Source organism: Orycteropus afer, unplaced genomic scaffold, assembly GCF_000298275.1.
Source record: "Orycteropus afer afer isolate SDZICR_OR568_19922 unplaced genomic scaffold, OryAfe1.0 scaffold00068, whole genome shotgun sequence".
NCBI lineage: Eukaryota > Metazoa > Chordata > Mammalia > Tubulidentata > Orycteropodidae > Orycteropus > Orycteropus afer.
In genome coordinates this window covers 11419112-11440787 of record NW_006921655.1, presented here as the reverse complement: position 1 = coordinate 11440787, position 21676 = coordinate 11419112, and the positions used below count along the sequence as shown (strand labels likewise).

At 41.1% G+C, this 21676-nt stretch overlaps 1 protein-coding gene across 1 annotated transcript in view; it reads right to left on the bottom strand.

Annotated features, from left to right (window-relative positions):
* The window catches only part of RYR3 (ryanodine receptor 3), a 585899-nt gene that overhangs the window by 329544 nt on the left and 234679 nt on the right, over window positions 1-21676 (bottom strand). Inside the window, exons 21-27 of the mRNA XM_007940521.1 lie at window positions 16863-16967; window positions 15355-15458; window positions 13797-13880; window positions 11832-11991; window positions 6803-6950; window positions 5678-5883; window positions 4961-5135 (exon numbers count right to left, since the gene is read on the bottom strand). Coding sequence (XP_007938712.1) covers window positions 4961-5135; window positions 5678-5883; window positions 6803-6950; window positions 11832-11991; window positions 13797-13880; window positions 15355-15458; window positions 16863-16967 — 982 coding nt within the window. The remainder of the gene's footprint in view (window positions 1-4960; window positions 5136-5677; window positions 5884-6802; window positions 6951-11831; window positions 11992-13796; window positions 13881-15354; window positions 15459-16862; window positions 16968-21676) is intronic.

The following is a 21676-nucleotide window of genomic DNA, read 5'->3' as shown; positions in this document are numbered from 1 at the left end:
CTTCCAATTTTCCTAGATTCATACTTCATACATTCCATGTTCCGATGATTAATGGATGTCTGCGGCTGTTTCTCTTCAATTTGAGTGGTGCCACATCAAACTCTTCCTTTATTTTCAGATTATTTTCCTAAGTGTCATGTAATTGACCAATATGCCTCCAGATTAGGCTGGTGGAGACACATAACTACAAAGCACTCCAGGCCCCTTAGAGGAAAAGGGTAACCTGTATACAGGTGAGCACATGACCTTAGAGTTGACCTGGATATAATGATTCATTTGGTACAGTTGCATTGCATCACTGTCATAACTCTCATAAACAAGGATTTATACTTTGGCAACAACTCAATTGACTTCTACCTCAAATGAGATTGAAGAACTAAGAAGACAGAAAAATAAAAAGGGGAAAAAAAATATTCCCCCTCCCTACATACAGCCTATCAATACAATTATGCTGTTAACTATAAAAATTTGAGGAGTAAAACTAAAAATGGCCATCATCCTAAACTGAGATATACATAAGTATACTTCTTGTCTCAGGAAAGGAATGTCAAGAACACACATATTTACATTTTGTAGAAGACTCTAGGATTTGATAAACATCATACCAAAAAGTCCCATACTAGCTTTGTAATAAGGTAGGAGGTAGCAGGAAACTTATCTTTTCGTAACTGAGGAGCTTGGAAAGAAACCAGTTCTCCAGAAAATCCTAACAGTGGATCCATTTTCAATTCATTTCAACATGAAGAAAGATAAGAGAGAATCACTATCAGTACTCAACCTACCAGTTGCCAGTGAGTCATCTCTAACTCACGGCAACCCCATGAGTGTCAGAGTAGAACTGTGCTCCATAGGATTTTCAGTGGCTGAATTTTTGGAAGTTGATCAGCAGACCTTTCTTCTGAGTCATCTCTGGGTCAACTCAAAACTCCAGACTTTTGGTTAGCAGCCAACTGTGTTAACCATTTGCAACACCTAAAGAATTGTACCAGTAACACCAATGAAGAATCTGAGATCCCTGGGAGGGGTGGTTAGATGGCTACAGCAGGCCACTCCTGTGGTGTTTCTGCAAGTCTCAATCCTTCAGCATGTATTTTACCCATTTATTCCATTTCTGACTCCATGAAGATGAAGCTCAGGGAAACAGTGAGTTGGTCACCAGCCTTGTAGAAACTATAGGAAGCAAGATGAAACTATGGTCCCCAGCCACAACTACTTTCTGAAGCATACCACCCTTCTGGAGAGAAAATGACAAAGGGACCTTTGATGCCAATGGCTTTATGGGTAGACAATAATGATACTTCCTACAAATAAATTTTATCCACCGCCTCGTAAAGAATTTTTTAGTTAAGGTGCAGAATCTGTCAGAGCCAGAGAGGTCAATGGGCAGGAACAGCCTGGGAGATTGTCCCTACAGACAAAAAACTGGAGCAGGAGGCAGGCTGGCCCTCAGGGGAGTACCGGGTAGAGAGGCAGCCTGGAAGACCAATTCCTAGTCTAAGTGACACGCTGTGAGGTTTAAAAGGATGCTCAGGATTTTATATTCCTTTCCTTCAAACTGAATAAACAAGAAGGCTAATAGCTTCACATTGGAGGCTTGTGAGCTTCCAGATGGCTTTAGGTGACAACACTGAGAGCTATGATAGAGTTCAGGTCAGGAACCAGGTTAGGAAACAATGATTAGAAATATTCTAAGAGGCTGTAAGAGTAGATCATCTGTGATGCATTAGAGGACTGAGATAAGAACTTGTAAGTAACATAGAGGGAAAAAAAGAAAAAAAATCAGCCATGAATTTTGATGTCTGCCCCATTCCCTCCACAGAAAGGGCTAAAGCCATGCTACTGCACACCAGCTCCCACTGGGGTAACAGCCTGCATCAAGGCTGGCAAGCTGGCAATAAGAACACAACCAGATAGGGAATTTTACTTTGTAGGGGGCTATAGTGCATGAAATGTTGTATTTTCAACAGCTGCTTTTCCTAACAGCTCAAGGCAAGAACTGTTGCCTCTTTCTACTTTACACAGAGCAGAGAGATGCTATGTGGTTATTCTGGGCTCTGGGCTACTCTTATCAGAGAATGCCATTCCAACTTCCTTGCTACTGCCCCTCCACCACCTCCAGAGTCATCACAAAACTGAAAGAGACTTCCAATTACCTTGTCTCAGTGTTATTAAAATATGACACAATACCACAGTATAATGTGTTAACACATTACAGTACAATTCTATTATAAAACAGCTTCCTAATAACAGACTTTGTTATTCTGAAGATCACATCATGTCTCTGTACACAAAAGGCCTATGAGGCATCTTTTTCATTGTAACACAGATGATCTCTAAAATCATGGTATCCTAAAACATTTCTCTCCTTCAGCAATCCTGTGCTCAAATTCTTTACTAGCCCTCCATTTCCTAGAGGGGAAGTTAAAGGATACTTGGTCCAGAGTAAACAATAAGTTTCTTGAATGAAAGGCCTCAGTCTTGGTATTTGAGGCTATAATCTACACTTTATTGGCCTGCTTTACAGCTTCAGCTCCCATATATGTCCTATACCAATCTTCCATCACACCACCTTACTGTGTGGCTTCCCGAGTCTACACCACCATTCTACTCACATGCCCTAACAGAAATACCCTTTCTCCTTAGCCAGTGGCCATCTTTTACATTCTAACATCCACCTTAAATCCAATTCTTAGAGAATTTTCATTCTGTGTTAGTTGTTTACCATTTATAACTTACTGCTTTGCTTTATTTGTAACTTTTCATGTTTATTTTACAAGTAGAAAATGAGCTTCTTCATACTGATACTACTTGGCATTTGAATGTGCTTTAGACTATCGCTTCTCAAGCTTTAAAGTGCATAGAAATCATATGAGTATCTAGTTCGAATGCAGTCTGGTTCTACAGGTCTGGTGTAGGATCTGAGTTTCTCCATTCTTACCTATCACGTGCCCCAGGCTTGGAGTAACAAGACCGTGGACTTGACAAAGTTCTCATAACCACACAGCATGTAAGAGTTTTATCTCCTTACAGATGAGCCAAAGACGCACAAGTAGCCAAGCTCCCCAGGTCACAGAATGTTAGAGCTAGGAAAAGGTCTTTGGACTCTTTCTCCCAGGGAGCCACTTCCCCTGGGGATGAGCCTGCATCTTCTAGTCCTTTGTGTTCCTCTGGCCTATAGAAGACAGCACTGCACATGGTGGATACTTGGTAAATATCAGTTTTCTAAGAGCAGTATCAGAAGATGGTTCTTTCATACTGCTCTGATTTCTACCTACATTATTTTCTCTCCTCTGCAACACCATGCCAGCCATTCTTTCTGCTGGCAACATCCGTTCCACTTGTCCCTGAAATAGGATTCTTTCTTTAAAAATTTGACTTTTTTTCCAGAAGGCATTAAATAATGACCCCATGCTGCTTTAGTCATCCCTTCTTTCTAGGAAAACACATTGACTTATAGCCTTTCTATTTAATCAACTGTTTGGCTCTTGGAAAAATCTTTAAAGCTTTTTAAAGCCACCATTGAAAATGCATGCTGCAGACAATAGGCATCGATAAAAGTGTGAAAGTGATTTACAAAGCTCAAAATACTCTGTAAATAAAGCACATTTATATGATATATACACAGCCATGTTTTTGTGCTGCTCTTCCTAAGGTTATATCTTTTTGCATTTCTAGGTAGAGAATGCTTCTTTTTGTAAAATCCTAGATATCTAGAGCTAAAAGAAGCCCTAATCATTTACAGAAGGGAAAATGAAGTCCAAAGAGGTTAAATGAGGTCAGCCCAAAATTATACAAGTGGGCAGAGAAAGGAGGAGAGCACAGGTCTTTGGATCCAGAGCAGTCTTTTGTCCTCTCAACCACTCTGCACATATCTCACCTGTAGTGAAGAAGCAGGAAGTGGTACAGCACTGAGCAGGAGTGTGTGCCCAGGCAGGGAATTAAATCTTTTTTGTAGAATTGTGTAGCTCAGAAGGATATTGGCACTTACTCCATCTATCTTCTTCTTCTCTGGTAGAAATGAAGGAAGTAAAGCCCAGAGAGGGTAAGTGAAGACTCCCTGAAAGCCTGACAACATTAGGAGCAAGTCCAATGACTCTATGTGCCAACAAACATGTGTACATGACACAGTTGTGTAGACAAGAGATACTACATGCCAACTGCACTTTTGTGTAGCTGGAAGCATTGCCTTGATTGTGGTCTATAAATGGCCATTAGTAAGGGCAACTGTGCTTAGATATCACAAGTGTGTTTGAATTTCAAAGTAAATTATACTTCATTCAAGGGAATAACTAAGTCAAACTTTTGAATTTCAATTACTCTAATCACACCGTCAACTTTAATTAGACAAATACGCAGATTGACTATTCAAATTAGAATAAAAGGATAATTTTTTAACTCACTGATCTTTCGGACATACCAAGGGCATTAGTCCATATACAATTAGCATTTCCTGTGTAATACTGGAAAACCTGGGGCATCTTAAAATGCTAAGGTGCAGGGTAGGGAATTAGAGGTGAGCTTACTGGTAAATCTGTAATTTTATGTAATTTATGCTACATATACCAACTATCACTACTACTTAAGGAGCTCTGGTGGCATATTATTTACCTTAATTCTTCATAAATTCTAGTATAAGGGCTAATATCCACCATTGTTGTTGTTGTTGTTGTTGTTTGCCGTCGAGTCGGCCCTGACTCATAGCGACCCCTCCTTGGGTTTCTGAGGCAGTATCACTACGGAAGAGGATTGCCCAACCTTCCTCCCGAGGAGTGGCTGGTGGGTTTGAACCACCAGCCTTCTGGTTAGCAGTCAAGTGCCTTAGGCACTATGCTAATCCACCATTAGAACTTCAAAAATGCAGAAGGCAATAAATAAGGAGGGAGAACAGCTCAGACAGCTGTCCCTGGATTTTCTGTTAACCTCACGTGTTTGGATGGAGGAGAGTAGTAGGTAGATTTACCATTCTCAATCTCGTAGTCTGCAAAGGCAAGTTCAGAGCCTTTGTTTGTGATCAGTAGTTCCCCATTCAGTGTGAAGATCATGGAGGCATCATCTAGGTTAATCATACATCCAACCACATCACCGGGCTGCCAGGTACGCCCAAAATAGCCACTCCCTTGATGCCAACGCTGGCCCTAGAAAACAAGACTTTGAAGTTTAGCAAAATGGAGGTCCCATAAGTCCCTCTTCACAACAATGACCACATCAGCAACTTCCCCTACCTGGCAGTGGTATATGATTTCTACAAGGCACCTCTCTACCAAGGATAACACAAAGGGAAGAGGGGTCTATCTTACAGAAGAATGAAATGGAGCCACACAAGGCTCAACTGAAAAGGCAGCATGGGTCTCCTGATTGCTAGTTATGATACCAAGCAGGATTCCCTTGAGGGCTGCACAGTATTCTGTGTACTGCCTTGGGAGTAGCGGTAATGAACTAGGGTGCAAGAACAGATATGGAGGTGATTATAGAAAGGATTTGGTCATGCAATTCTCCCTTTCACCAGAGCAAAGTAACACTCATCACTAGGAGATGCTCATTCAAAAGTCTCAACTAACCAGTGATGACAGCAACTCACTTTTGAAACCAAGGAGCCAGATATTCAGTTATTCCAGCTTCCTTGTAAAGGTTTAGAGAAGAAAACCATTGAAGACATGTGGACATTATCCAGACTCACCCTGCTGCCTTCAAACACAAAGGCTTGGTCATCGGCCCCCAGTTCAATGTCAGGTCGGCAGCCTGGCCTAGCCCAGCCGACCTTCATATCTCCTCCAGTTACCACTTCAAACTCAAAATACCACTTTCCAGATCGCACTGCATAAGACCGTTCTACCCGGAAAAATCGGATCTTGTCTATGCTGACTTTCTCCACTGCTGGGTCAGCTATTGAGAAGGAAAAGGACAAAAGGGTGCAGGAGGGAAAAAAAGAGAAAAGAAAACTTTCATAATTAGGTGAAATTCCTCAGTAGAATGGAGTTTGATAACACAGACTGACTGACTCATAGCAACCCCTCCTTGGGTTTCCGAGGTGGTATCACTATGGAAGTAGATTGCTCAATCTTCCTTCTGAGGAGTGGCCAGTAGGTTTGGATCGCCAGCCCTCTGGTTAGCAGTCAAATGCCTTAGGCACTATGCTACCAGAGCTCCTACAGATCTACTACTCTCCCATGTAGCATTCTGTTCACAGTATAACCCTCATTATCATCATATCATAATAGCAATATAATGTTCCCCATTTTACAGATGAGAAAACTGAGGCTTAGATGGTTAAAACACTTGATCTAAGGTCACAGAGCCAATAAACTGAGGAACAAAGTTTGAACCCAGGTCTGTCTTACTCCAAAGCCATCCTCTCAACCATTATATAGTACTGCTCCAGTAACCAATGGGACCTGCTGGGTTATGAGATGACAATGGTGTTTATCAATTTTAAGTTGGTTATTTTAATCAATGCTAGAATTTTATTTGGAGGTCAGATTACTTGGAAAATAAGAGAAATAATGGTGACTTGGTCCTGTGACCAGGTACTCCAAAAACACTTAGCTATCCTGGGGAATAACTTAATCCCTATGGCATTAGTTACAGAAGCACTTATCATAGAAAACATCTGTCAATGGGCCAAAGTTTATATCACACATAGTCCCCATTTTGTTAAAAATATATCAGTCAGTCTTTTAGTACTCTTCACCATGAATATCATTTTTAATAGTATAAGTTAGACCTACTTATGTTTAGCATTTCCCCAGAAGAGGACCTATTTAGTACAGTGGGATTAGAATGAACAATCTTGAATGAACTTTACCTAATTCTTGGTCTGATGGCTCAATGTTATACCCATAACCAATAAATGTTCGAACAGCTTCACGGAGGCTGTCCCTATTTGACTTCTTGGTACGTTCATCAAGTAATGCATATGGCACCAGACGGGGATTTCTTTTGTTCTTCAAATCCTATGTGAGGCCAGAGAGAAGAGGTGCTGAGAAAATACATTTTAACTTTACAAAGGCTCATTCCACTCTCATAGACCCAGCAATAGTCCTGCTTCCTGGCTGGCTCATATCAGTCTATCAGCTTTTCCCTCAAGAGCCTCAATATTTAGCAATGTACATATTTGCTATTTCTCTTCAGGATTAAATGAGTATAAATAGAAATTTTTTTTACTAATGTTCAAAGCTAGCATTAAAAAACACATTTTAATAATGTCAGCCTGTGAATAAAATGAAGTGTCACAAAATTGGTTAGAGACTTTCATTCCCAAGGCAAGGCAGATGGGGATTTGAGTAACTATTCCCCTATGGAAAATCATGCCATGATTTAAATTGTTACAGCCTCCTCAGAACAACCTCTTACCAGGACTCATAGAGAAAGATCAGAAAAGGTAGCAGAGCCATGGTGCATCCCCCTAGAATCATACTGTTGTTATTAGGTGCCATTGATTCCTCTCTGACTTACAGCAACCCTTTGCACAACAGAATGCAATGCTGCCCAATCCTGCACCAGCCTCACAATCCTTGCTATACCTGGGCCCATCATATCCTTGCTATACCTGGGCCTATCATTGCAGCCACTGTGCCAATCCATCTTGCTGAAGGCCTTCCCCTTTTTTGCTGACCCTCCATTTTACCAAGAATGATATCCTTCTCCAGGGAATGGTCCCTTCTGACATGACCAAAGAAAGTGAGGCAAAGCCTGACCAATCTCACTTCTAAGGAGCATTCTGGCTGCACTTCCTACAGGACAGATTTGTTAGTTCTTTTAGCAGTCCATGGTTTTTCAGTATTCTTCACCAACATCACAACTCAAAAGCATCAACTCTTCTTCGGTCTTCCATATTCATTGTCCAGCTCTCACATGCCTATGAGGCAACTGAAAATGTCATGGCTTGGATTAGGCCCACCTTAGTCTTCAAAGAGAAATCTTTGCTCTTCAGCACTTGATAGAGGTCTTTTGCAGCAGACTTGTCCAGTCTGAAACCCTATCTGATTTCTTGACAGCTGCTTCCATTGGTGTTGATTGTGAATCCAAGTAATATAAAATCTTCAACAACTTCAATCTTTTCTCCATTTATCATGATGCTGTTTATTGGCCAGTAGTGAGGATTTTCATTTTATATTGTGGTCTAATCCATACTGCAGACTGTAGTCTTTAATCTTCATCAGTAAGTGCTTCAAGTCATCTTCACTTTCAGCAGCCAAGGTTGTGTTATCTGCATATCACAGATTGTTAATGAGTCTTCCTCCAATCCTGATGCCATGTTCTTCTTCATGCAGTCCAGCTTCTCAGATTATTTGCTCAGCATACAGAATGAATAAGGACAGTGAAAGGATACAACCCTGATGTACTCCCTTCCTGATTTTAAACCATGCAGTATCCCCTTGTTCTGTTTGAACAATAACCTTCTGGTCTAGGTACAAACCATAATTGCAGCCACTCTTCAATCTATCTCATTGAAGGATTGGGAGCTCTGGTAGCGTAGTGCCTAAGGCACTTGACTGCTAAGCAGAAGGCTAGTGGTTCAAACCCACCAGCCACTCCTCAAAGAATGGTTGGGCAATCTACTTCTGTAGTGATACCACCTCAGAAACCCAAGAAGTGGATGCTATGAGTCAGGTCCAACTCAATGGCACATAACAATAACAACAAACTAGGTACACATTTCTCATGAGCACAATTAAGTCTTCTGGAATTCCCATTCGTCTCAATGTTATTCACAATTTGTTATATCCACACAGTTGAATGCTTTTGCATAGTCAATAAAATACAAGTAAACATCTTTTTCATATTCTTTGCTTTCAGCCAAGATCCATCTTATATCAGCTATGATATCCCTCATCCCACATCCTCTTCTGAATCCAGCTTGCATTTCTGGAAGTTCTCTGTCAGCATACTGCTGCAACTATTTTTGAATTATCTTCAGCAAGATTTTATTTACTTATGATACTAATGATATTTTTTTATAATTTCCACATTCTGTGGGATCACCTTTCATTGGAATGGGTACAAATATGGATCTCTTCCTATCAGTTGGCCAAGTAGCTGTCTTCCAAATCTCTTGGCACAGCTGACTGAGTGCCTCCAGTGTGGCATTCATTGGTTGAAACATCTCAATGGGTATTCTGTCAAATCCAGGAGACTTGTTTTTTTGCCAATTTCTTCAGTGTGGCTTCAACTTCTTCTTTAATACCACTTGTTCTTGATCATATGCCACTTCCTGAAATGGATGGACATAGATCAATTATTTTTGGTACAGTGACTCTGTGTATTCCTTCCATCTTCATTTGACGTTTCCTGCATCATTCAATATTTTGCCCATAGAATCTAATATTGCAACTTGGAACTTGAAATTTTTTCTTCAGTTCTTTCAGCTTGAGGAATGGTCAACGTGTTCTTCCCTTTTGGTTTTCTAACTCCAGGTCTCTGCACATTTCATTACAATAACTTTGTCTTCTTGACCTGCTCTTTGAAATTTTCCATTCAGTTCTTTTGTCTTACCATTTCTTCCATTTGCTTTAGCTACTTTCCATTCAAGAGCAAGTTTCAGAGTCTCTTCTGACAACCATTTTGGTCTTGTGTTCCATTCCTGTCTTTTTAATGACCCTTTGTTTTCTTCATGCACTATGTTCTTGATGTCATCCCATATTTAATCTGGTTTTCAGTCACTGGTGTTCAGTGCATCAAACTTATTCTTTAGATGGTATCTAAATCCAGGAGGGATGTATTCTAGGTCATATTTTGGCTCTTGTGGACTTGTTTTAATTGTCTTCAGCTTCAACTTGAACTCACATATGGCAGTTGATGATCTGTTCCACAGTCAGCTCCTGGCATTGTTTTGGCTGAAGATACTGAGTTTTTCCATGTCCTCTTGCCACAGATGTAGGTGATCTGATTCCTATGTACTCTATCTGGTAAAGTGCATGTATATAGCCAATGTTTATGCTGTTGAAAAAAGATATTGGCAATGAATAAGTCACTGGTCTTGCAAAATTCTGTCACATGATCTCTGGCATCATTTCCATCACCAAGGCCACATTTTCCAACTACTGGTGATTCTTCTTTGTTTCCAACTTTCACATTCCAATTACCAGTGACAATCAACACACCTTGAGTGCACCTTTGGTCAATTTCAGGCTGTAGAAGTTGATAAAAATATTCAATTTCCTCATCTTTGGCTTTGCTGGTCGGTACATCAATTTGAATAGTAGTAGTATTAACTGGTCTTCCTTGTAGGCATATGGATATTATCCCATCACTGTACTTCAGGATAGATCTTGAAATCTTTTGTGTGATGATGAATGCTTCACCATTCCCCTTCAATTTGTCATTCCAGCCATAGTAGATCATATGTTTATCTACTCAAAATGGCCAAAACTTGTCCACTTCAGCTCACTAATGCCTAAGCTATTGATCTTTATGCATTCCGTTTCATTTTGACAACTTCCAATTTTCCTAGATTCACACTTCATACAATCCATGTCCTGATTATTATTGGATGTTTACAGCTGTTTCTTCCCATTTTGCGTTGTGCCACATCAGCAAATGGAGGTCTCAAAAGCTTTACTCCATCCATATCATTAAGCTCAACTCTACCTTGAGTCAACAGCTCTTCCTCAGTCCTATTTTGAGTGCCTTCTAACCTGAGGAGCTCAACTTTTGGCACTCAATTGGAAGTGTTTCAGGGGTATTCATTAAATTTTCCAGTAATATATCAGACAGTGTTTCACTGCTGTTCATAAGGTTTTCACTGGCCAATTCTTTGAGAAGTGGATATCCTTTTCCTTCTTGTGAGTCTGTCTTAGTCTGGAAGCTCCGCTGAAAACTGTCCACCACGGGTGACTCTGTAGGTACTTGAAATACTGGTGGCATAGCCTCCAACCTTGCAGCAACACGCCAGCCACTACGGTATGGCAAACTGATAGACTAGTGGTGGATCACTGTAGTAGGCACATTCATAAGAAAGTTCTCAGTTTCTTAGGGGAACCAAGAGACAATATGACAATCATAATGGTAAGTCATCATAAACTAATATATGTGACACTATGCTTTGAGTCACTCAGCCGCTCCCTGTCATGGTTTACAGAGTTATAGTCTTCTTGGCTTCCTGAAAAGGACAGGTATGAAGTAACAAATATGTATATAGCTACCCTTTAACCTCCTTGATACTAGCCCTACCACTGGTGATTACAGACATAAGAGAAGTATTCTGAAGAAAGAAGTGTGCCAGACAGTTAGGCTCCAATCTCTACCTGATACCTTGTTGTGTCCTGCCTCTCAAGCTACCTTCTACTCAAGCCAAGAACTCTGCCCAGGAATCTTAAACCCAATGTACTGAAGTAAAAGTGCACACAGAAATTCAGAGAGAAGGCTTTTCATCCACTCCCAGGCTAGCCTTCTTTCCTTTTCAGTTTCATTGGTAGATCCCTGGACCTTCCCAGAAATACTACTGACCTGTGACAATGATTTGTGTGAGCCTTAGTTTGACCTTGATGTGGAACATGATAGCTCAATTTTCCACAATGCAACAGAAGACAGAAAGTGAGATAAGATGCAGGTCGAGTGGGCATGGGTACAGGCCAGCACATATGATAAGTGGATCAGACTAACAAAGGGAAAGGTATGCCTACTCCTGTTTGCCAAATTGTAACTGTGCTTGCAGTCAATGTCAGTGTGACCATTACAAATTCTGTCCAGTCCCAGGATTCTCTAATGTGTGAGGGATAGAGTGCAAGGGTAATCTCCATCTTCCAATCTAACATCCACCAAAGCCAAGTGGCATTTTGATGGATGACCACATTTCCTACCTTTCACAGCATGCCCAACCCAGCACTCCTCACCTGTTGAATGCCATAGGTCCATCCTTGTTTTATTCTGTCTTTTGCCCAAACATTATGGGCATTCTCTGCAAGCTTATCCACCAGAATTTCTTGAGGAGGTAACAGCTTCACATCAGACAAATCCAAAGGGGCTGGCTTATAGCCACTGGACATCATGTAGCTATAAGTAAGAAGAAAATTATGTATTTTGAACAGATCTGTTATGATGCTCTTAGCCCAGATTTTTAGACCAACAGCACATGGTAAGAACATTGTGTAAATTAGCTAAGGTCACAGCTTTTACACTTTGGTGAAATTAATAACTTGGTTATATTTCAAGCCCATAGATGAAGCCCCTAATCTACCACTCTGCTTGCCAAAGTTGGTGGGGGGTGCAAATCTACCCTTATTTCTAAGAAAATGACTTATGTGCCCTACCAATGATGAGCACATTCACAGTGCCATATACTACGATAAATGCCTTTGTCCTACATTCAAAACACAAAAATTATACCCAGATTGGCCAGGACAGGACCTCGAGGCAAATAGTTTCTTATTAATCAGTATTAGATGATCATTATAGTGCCTAAGGCACTTGACTGCTAACCAGAAAGTTGGCGATTCAAACCTACCAGCCACGCTTCAGAAGGAAGGTTGGGCAATCTACTTCCGTAGTGATACCGCCTCAGCAACCCAAGGAGGGGTCACTATGAGTCGGGTTCTACTCGATGGCACATAACAACAACAACAACAACAAGTCTTAGAAAGCTAAAGCTCTACTTTTGGAATTAAAAAATAATCATAACATGAGAGAATTTGTGAGCTTGCGTGACCTCAGTGCTGAGCTCTCCAGGCTAGGAGTCAGAGCCTCAACTCTCTTTTGGGGTTGGGAAGATCATGGGAAGGTGTGAAAAAGCTCAGTACACCACATGAGGGGAGAGGACCGGGACACATTGTGGAGGGAAGGAGAGTGCCTGCTACTCAGTTGCAGCTGGGTGCAGCCACACCGTAAGGTGAGTCCAGAGGTGTCCACAGTCACAGGGCCAATGACCACCTAGAACAGGGCCAGAACCTAAATGTGCTAACTTAGACCTAGGAACCTCTGAGCAGCATGACATGCAGAGTCTACTGCAGGCATAAGATACTGCCTCTTGTCCACTGTTCTTAAGATTTAAGGGTCTGGTCTTGAGCAGTATCAGCATGAGTTCTCAGGCATGGGATCAAACAGTCTTGCCAGCAGTCTGCCCCTCCAGCTGCTGCCTCTCACATGTGTTTCTCACAGCACCAAGAGTGCATCTGAGAGTAGAGCTTGGCAGCTTGGGAGCTGAACAGGGAGGAAGAGGAAGATAAGCGTTGATTAAAGCTGGCACTGCTGAGGGCTCCTAAGTAATTATGACACCTCTGTGTGAATGTCTGAGCACCCAAGGCACATGAGAGAGGGAGAGTGTGAGCAAGCCAGCAGGTGCATCAGTGTGTGTGTGTGTGTGTGTCTGAGTCTGAATGTGTGGGAACAGGTGACTATGAATGTGGGTGCAGATGTAGGGTCTGAATTAAATCTCAGCTGAGACACCATTTCCACAAAGGATTTATAAGACTGGCCCAATGCCAGAGGAGTGAATCTGTGCTGTGGCTGTCAACTATGTTTAGGTTCTGTGCCAACTGTTACTTCTACAGACCAAAGACAATGTACCCATCTGAGGGTGCTGCACTTCCTGGCTCAAAATCAAAAAATAATGTGAAGCCTAGGCAAAAAGCAAAAATACAGAATACCTTGAAACACTCCTAATTCAGCAGGTTCTTGTGTGGGGATTTTACTCCAATCTAAGTAACTGAGAGGCATCCTAAAACTGGTCTTGGGGATAACTGAGGCTATCATCTGCTTTCTGGCTTTTGTACATGGGCCTCCCAATCTTCTAGTTTAAAAATTCGAGCTGAATCGTTGACACCTGGAGTCACTTTTTAAACAAACAAACAAAACACACTTACTTTTTGGGAAGTTTGACTTTCTTGAGATCTTCCTCAGCGGCTGGATTAACGTGAGCAATGTGGCATCCCAGGGCCAGGAGGGTTCTGTGACATAGTAGAGGAATGGACTAGGATCAACTGCAAGATAAAGGTTCACCAGAACCCTAACCTACTTCAGAGAGGACAGACATTCATCTAGACTAGGAGTCAGAAAACTTTTTCTGTAAAGGGCCAGTAATAAATATTTTAGGCATTGCAGACCATAGGGGCTCTACTGCAACTACTCAACCCTGCCGTTATGGAGTGAAAGCAGCCGCAAATAATACGTAAATCAATGAGTTTGGCTGTGTTCCAATGAAACTTGACAAAAACAGGTAGCTGGTTACATTGGCCTGTGGGCCACAGTTTGTCAGTGTCTGATTTAGATGACAGCAAATACAGAACTATGAAAGAGAACATTCATGAATAGTCTCTTCTGAAAATATTTTCTGGTTTATAAACTTGTATTAGGGTTGCATTCTGCTCCTCTGATTTTATGGAACAGACAGGATCCTAATACTGAATCTGTAAGCTAGCATGTATTTACCGCTTTCTACCTGTGTGCCCTGAACTGCACTTGACACCATATGGTACCAAAGCTACACATGCAAGAGCATCAATTTAAGTGAAGAAGACATTACATACATGAGCCTATGGGAAAAGGTACCATTACAGAGCATTATTGTACCAACTACCTACAATACTGAAATGTTCTACATTGACAAGTAATTCTTGTTGTTAGGTGCCGTCAAGTTGGCCCCGACTCATAGCGACCCCTCCTTGGGTTTCCGAGCCAGTATCGCTACAGAAGTGGATTGCCCCATCTTCCTTCCAAGGAGTGGCTGCTGGGTTTGAACCCCAATTGACAAGTATAGAACACAGAAATACAAAGCAGAGTATATTGTGAACATGTAACAAACACAAAAAGAATTTTAGAGGGTAGATTCCAACTTGGGCTAAAGTTAGGGTCTGAAATAGGCTTTTGACCACAGGTAGGCTTTTCATCATGGTAGGATCATGGAAGAAGCCCTGGTGGTGCAGTGGTTAAAGCATTTGGCTGTTAACTGAAAAGTTGGAGGTAGATGAGGCAGTCTGCTTTTGTAAATATTTACAGCCTTGGAAACTCTATAAGGCAGTTCTACTCTGTCCTATAGGGTCACTGTGAGTTGCAATTAACTCAATGGCAGGGATTTTATTTTTTTAAGAATCATTAAGCAGCTAAAAATTTCTATGAATTGAATTTTAGTGAATCAAACCATGTTTTCCCATTGGTTTTTAAGAAATATTCGATCTCCTGTCTTTTGCCTTTTCCTTGTCTCTGGCAAAAAATAAATGGTCTTTAAAGAAATATATACACTAAATAATAATGGTGGATTGATCACTCATTTTGATAGATCCTTTTGTGGCATGAATAATCACCCTCCCTTCTAATATATCAGAATGTGTCATGTTGTCCAGGAAAGAGACTTAACTTTGTATTTTAGTTATAATGCACTAAATTATCCACTTACTGTTTAGTCCATCACAATTAAACACTCACTTTAAGGTTTCAGTTGACATTTGCAAATTGTAATTCTTCTCCGTTTCAGGGAGCTTTGAAAACTCTACAAGGCAGGGGTGTTGTCTTTTATTGTCATCTCGTACCTATGTTACAACATAAGAAACAATATAATTTAAACTTTGACAGCTGGCACTGCCTTGCAAAACAAAAAGGGACACACTTTTGAAATATGGCTCAGGCCATCCATATCATGTAAGACAAAGACAGTTATTTGCTGATAGGTAAATAAATGATCTTCTCTCTAGTAAATGATACACACAGTCCTTAAGTTACCGATGACCCATGCTCTGGGGATCTGTTTTTAGTCAGGTGTCTGAATTCCGAACATACTTTCCCAAAGAAGCAATATCAATTTTACATGTGGGAGCCATGCTTTTGCTTGTCTAAAACTCATAAAAGCATAATGCTACAGAACAAAAAATTTATTTTAACATGTGATCAATTTATAAATATTATATACTTTTTCTTTCCCATACTAAGTCTTCAAATTCCAATGTGTATTTTACACTTACAGTTCATCTCAATTTGAGTGCTTAGTAACCACATGTGGCTAGTGGTTATCACAGTAGATAGCACAGATGTAGACATTAGCTAATTCATTGATTCATTCAACAAGTACCTACTTGAGAGTCCACTATGTTGTAGACTCTCTGATAGATATTAAAATTTCAGTGGGGAGCTCATATAGAGAGTCCCTACACTCATAAAGCATACTGTCTAATGAGGTAGAAATAAAGACAAAACTGCCATCATGGTAAATTCTCTAAAGGAGAGGTCTATGGTGTTATGAGAGCACACAGCAGAGAAAGGTCATATATGAGGAGGACATTTATACAGCAGCCATATAAATAAGTGCTAGAGTGCAGGGACCCTTTCAGTAACTAAACTGGAATGTACATAACTTGAGTCAAGGTCACAGGAAGCTTCCAAATGTACCTATCCTTCTGCCTGACATGACCTTATACAAACCTCAGAGCAAAGTCAATTTATATACTTTATGAAAAATACATTCTAGTAGAAGAGATTCTCTAACCTCCTCTAAGGGTCCATTAATCTTAGTAAACCATATTATATCTGAAAACCATATAAAACAATGTCTGATTCAAAACCGTGAATCAGGCTCTTCACCACCCATTCAGGGAGAACAGCTCTCTCTGAAGGGAACGGTATACCCGAGCATTCTGAAGGAGGTGCTGCAGAGCAACTGGATCCCACGGCTCCCCCCAAAGTAAACCAGCATCTGGTGGTAAGGAAGAGATAGACTATTGGTTCTGTCTGTGAAGAGCTGGTTTCCTCAACACTCCAGACTACAGCTAGACACACAACTTAGGTTGCTGGTGATTACAATGAAAGTCAGATAGATGGCAGTGAGGAGAGAGAAAGTTTTGGCTCCTGAGGTTCTCATACTCATTTGTGTCTTTGAAGAACTCTTCCAGGTAACAAGGCAATCCAACTCTCCACTCAAGACTAGCCAATGAAAAACATACCTTGCCAAAAGTCCACCCAAGCTCTATTTTATTCATTCCCCAAAGCTCGTGGATATTTTCAGCCAGTCTGTCTCGGATTTTCTCTAAATGAGGTGGCAAAACAACCTGAAAGGAAAGGAACAAGTGGAAATTATAACCAGAAGAATCAAAATGACTAAAACCTAACATCTGTGTTGCTTAAGTGCTCCAATCAAATTCACAGCCATGCCACCTAGCAGGGGCTGCACCTCTTCCAAACTCATCCTCTGGACCCAGATGCTTCCAGCCCTACTCTCCCTCAAAACTCCTTTCCCCCTTGGTTTCTTCTCTGCTTGTTGCTGCCTGTCTGAGCATCCCCTTCCATCTTCTTTACAGATACTTCTGTTGTATTTTCTTCACATGTGAATTCTTTCCTCACCCTTATCTCCTTTCACATGAGTCACACTGCTTCACAGTTCTGTTTCCTTGTATATGCTGCTTCTTTGCTCATTAACTCTCCGCAGTAGACACACAGCACATAGATATACACACACATATGCTTGGGAAATCTCATGTACTGTAGATGATCATTCCCAAGTCTGTTTATCTCTGGGTATCTTTAACCATGGTGTCCCCTGAAGTTCAGATTCACAGTTACAACTGTCTACAGGATTTTCCCACCAAAATGAACTATATTCAAACATGAACTTATTCCTTCTAAACCTATATTCTCTTTCTGTTTTTATTTTCTCTTTTTGTTGACTGGACTCACCACTGTGTTAAAATTGTGTCTTCTTTCTCTCCTGACAACACCCCTCACCGATATCTAATCAGTCACAAAGTCTATCAGGTTTATCTTCTAAGCATCTCTCTGAAGTGCCCCCTCTATATCACTCATCATTCATCTGGATTATTGTATACAATGTTCTTCTCCACTCCCCACAAATCCATCCCCTACACTGTGGCCAAAGTGATGAATCTACAACAAAAAAACCACATCAAAATAGTCTCCTGCTGAGCATCCCTAGAGGGGGTGTTAGCAACAGTCTCCCCAAACACACCCTCTCCAAACTTTCTGAAATTATCCCAAAAGGACACACTGTTTCACAGTGCTTCACCCTTGCATACACTTCCTCTGCCCTTACTAACCCTCACCATACACACACACACACACACACACACATACATATATAGGAGTTCTGGTAGCGTAGTGCCTAAGGTAGCTGACTGTTAACCAGAAGACTGGTGGTTCAAATCCACCAGCCACTCCTTGGACGGAAGATTGGACAATCTACTTCTATAATGATACTGCCTTGGAAACCCAAGGAGGGGTCACATGAGTAGGATCCAAATCAACAGCAGTGAGTTTGGTTTTATATATACATACAAAACACACACATATACACACCCCTCTTCACAGGAAAACACCTTCAATATTTATCCTTCTGAATTCAGCCCAAATTTCACTACCTATGAGAAGCCTTTCACGATAAACTTCAGAGAGTGTAACAGCTTCATTCCTTATGTTTCCTTTGTTCATCTCTCTTCACAGAGCCACAAACTGGGGGCCCATGTTGTTTCTCTCTTCTTCCCTCCTTCTTTTTCTTGAGACTTCCTAAAACATTCCTAAAGGGTAGCTCTGGCAGCATAGTGCTTAAGGCACTTGGCTGCTAACCAGAAGGCTAGTGGTTCAAACCCACCAGCCACTATTCGGAAAGAAGGTTGGGCAATCTACTTCCGTAGTGATATTGTTGTTGTTACGTGCCATCGAGTTGGCCCCAACTCATAGCGACCCCTCCTTGGGTTGCCGAGGCAGAACCACTATGGAAGTAGGTTGCCCAGTACTACCTTGGAAACCCAAGGAGGGGTCGCTATGAGTCGGGTCCAACTCCATGGCACTTAACAACAACAGCAACAATATTGATTTTGCATTTAATATGTCCATGTTTTTGTGGTAGTTGACAACTACTAAGAAAGGGGAGATTTCATCTCAAAATCTAGATTTCAAGTTTTTTTTGGTCACATGGAAGATCACTAAGATTGGACGCACTCCTGCCTGGCAACTACTGGCTTGAGTCGAGAACACAAGGTTAACAGAGCCTGTGCCTTTTTGATCCACTCACTTCTGCATCACCTGCCTGGCCCCTGTATTCCTCTGCAATATTAGAATGGTTTTCAGTGTTCCCACTATGAAAATTCATTGCCTGATTTCTTAAGGCTCATGAAGAAAATATCTTTTTTTGGTAGAAAAAGTCTATCAAATTTGTGTATTTTAGGAGATCACTGGGAAAATTTTATATTTAAATATTTAAAATATGTGTTATAGTTACTACTTGCGTTTCAATTAAAAATAAATTTAAAATAATTTTTGAAACAAATTTAATTTTCATATTGAAAAGTCAATGTTAGCAAGTGGCATAATGTTTTGATAAGAAATGATATGGGGAAATTATTAGCCAACAAGTTACAGCTGTACCTGGACTTCAGTTGTTAACAAAAATAATCTATTTAAACTAAATTCTCCTTAGTGATCATGGCCTGTGAGTAAATTTGCATGTCAGAGGAATAATGAGGTGAAAGAAGAAAATGAGGGTGCTGTATTAAAGGGCTCTGGAGGCGTAATGATTAAGGCACTTGACTACTAACCAAAAGGTCAGTGGTTTGAACCCACCAGCTGCTCCATGGAATAAATGATGAGGCAGTCTTCTTCCATAAAGATTTACAACCTTGGAAACATAATGGGGGTTGCTTTGAGTTGGAATCAACTGGATGGCAGGGAGTTTGGTTTTCTGAGTGGTAAGAGGCCTCCCAAAACAACCCCAAACCATAATTTCAGTGACCTCAATTTGTGATTACTCAACTGGCAATTACCTAGGACAGATAAACTATGGCTTGGTAACCATCTCATCTCCTGTTGTATCTAGGTCTGGGCCTAGAGTCAGAGGGAATGCTAATTGGGGCTGGGTTCCTGTCTGCCAGGACTCAGCATGGGTCTGGGGGTGGTTTGAGCAATCAGCACTCATTAGTCACCCCCTAATGACAGGGCTCTAGTTAGGCCAGGCATAAAGCACATCTCAGGCTTCCCATTCCTTAACCTGTAAACTGGTTAATGTGCCCCAGGGAGCAGGGAAAGTTGACTCTGCCTGAGTATCTTACTTACATTTAACTTCTCCTTTGACAGTAATTTCACAGAATGAGAGGTTCTAAAAAATTACAAGGTCTCATTCAAGATAATAAACTGTACCTTTCCAATGAGAACTTCCCTAGTATTTGATTTTTCAGCAATATTTTTCTAGTTCCCAGGTCCATATAAACTCAGCTTTTGATGTAGACATCTGAACATCTGTTTCTGGAAGGCTGATTTACCTCTATCCTTGTATTTCCAAATCTCCAATTCTGGCTGTGTAGGAAACTTTTCCAGCTTCTTTATTGAGCTCTCCTGCCCTCCCTCATCAAAACTTCCCTTCATTCTCTTGAACTCTTTTAGAAGCCAGTTTTTCCCAGGAAAACTTTTTGGAGTAACACATACATTCCTGATTACACAGTAAGAAGACCAGCTGAGAGACAGAAATCATGCTGAGGAGCGCTTGTTCTCTCCTTGCAGGACACAAGCCACCTTGTGTGCCGGTGAAGCTACTTTAGTTCTTTGGCTCTGGGGCTGCAAGTCTAGAATATACAGGAGCCAGACGACCAACTGATTTCTAGGATCACCTCCAGTTCACACTCCTCCTCAGATTCCTATCAACATTCTCAGTCTCAGTTACATTTAAAGTGCTTTCCTAGGCTCTGTACAGCAGCCCAAGAAATACTGCTGTTTCTATTTTATGGCAATTCATAATCATCAACTATAGAAGCTGAATATTAGGAGCTCTGGTAGCATAGTGCCTAAGGCACTTGACTGCTAACCAGAAGGCTGGCGGTTCAAACCCACCAGCCACTCCTCAGAAGGAAGGTTGGGCAATCCTACTTCCATAGTGATACTGCCTCGGAAACCCAAGGAGGGGTTGCTATGAGTCGGGGGCGACTCGACGGCAAACAACAACAACAACAACATAGAAGCTGAAAAGCAAATGCATAACACACACGCACATAAATATAATAAGGCCAAATTAATATTATGGGCAATGACATGCTGGAGACAATGTACAGGCAAAAAGAGCTATACTCTTATAAACTATTGACCCTCAAGAGGCAAGGTCCCTCTGCATTTATTTTCTCTACCACCTCACTCAACTCATTGCCATCAAGTTGGATCTGACTCATATAGTGCTGGTGTGTAGCAAATGTTAAATGCCACTGTATACTCTTTGAATATGTCTTTCTCAAAAGATACACTCTGGAAAGATTACCTGCCTATCAGCACTTCCAAGGCTTTCCTTGCTATGTGGCCCAGTTTCTTCTCTCAACTCTATCTCTACAAGTTCTTTACATGCTTCTCCTCCAGGCATCCAGCCACCAAAGAATCTTCATTAACACCCATCGAGCTTTAACTTCTGGGCCATTCATTATCCCATCCCTGTTACTTCACTCCTAGAGCCTCATACCCATTTAAGCTTATTAAAGATCGTGACTGAATTCCATCCTCTCTACAGATACTTCCAGAAACATTCTGGCCTAAAGGATGGCTCCAGCATTTATTTGTGCATAATATTCATTTTTCACTTGTAACATTTGGCCTTTTAAAAAAATAATACATGTGTGCACCTGCATAGAATGTAGAAGTATATATACTCATGATTTTGTATGACTCGCTGTTCTGAAAATTTATATACAAAGAGAAGCTTGAAGAGGCCCTCCTCAGAGCAGAACTGGAGGCACTAGGCCCAGCTGTTCCCTTCCCTGGCCAAAGAAAAAAG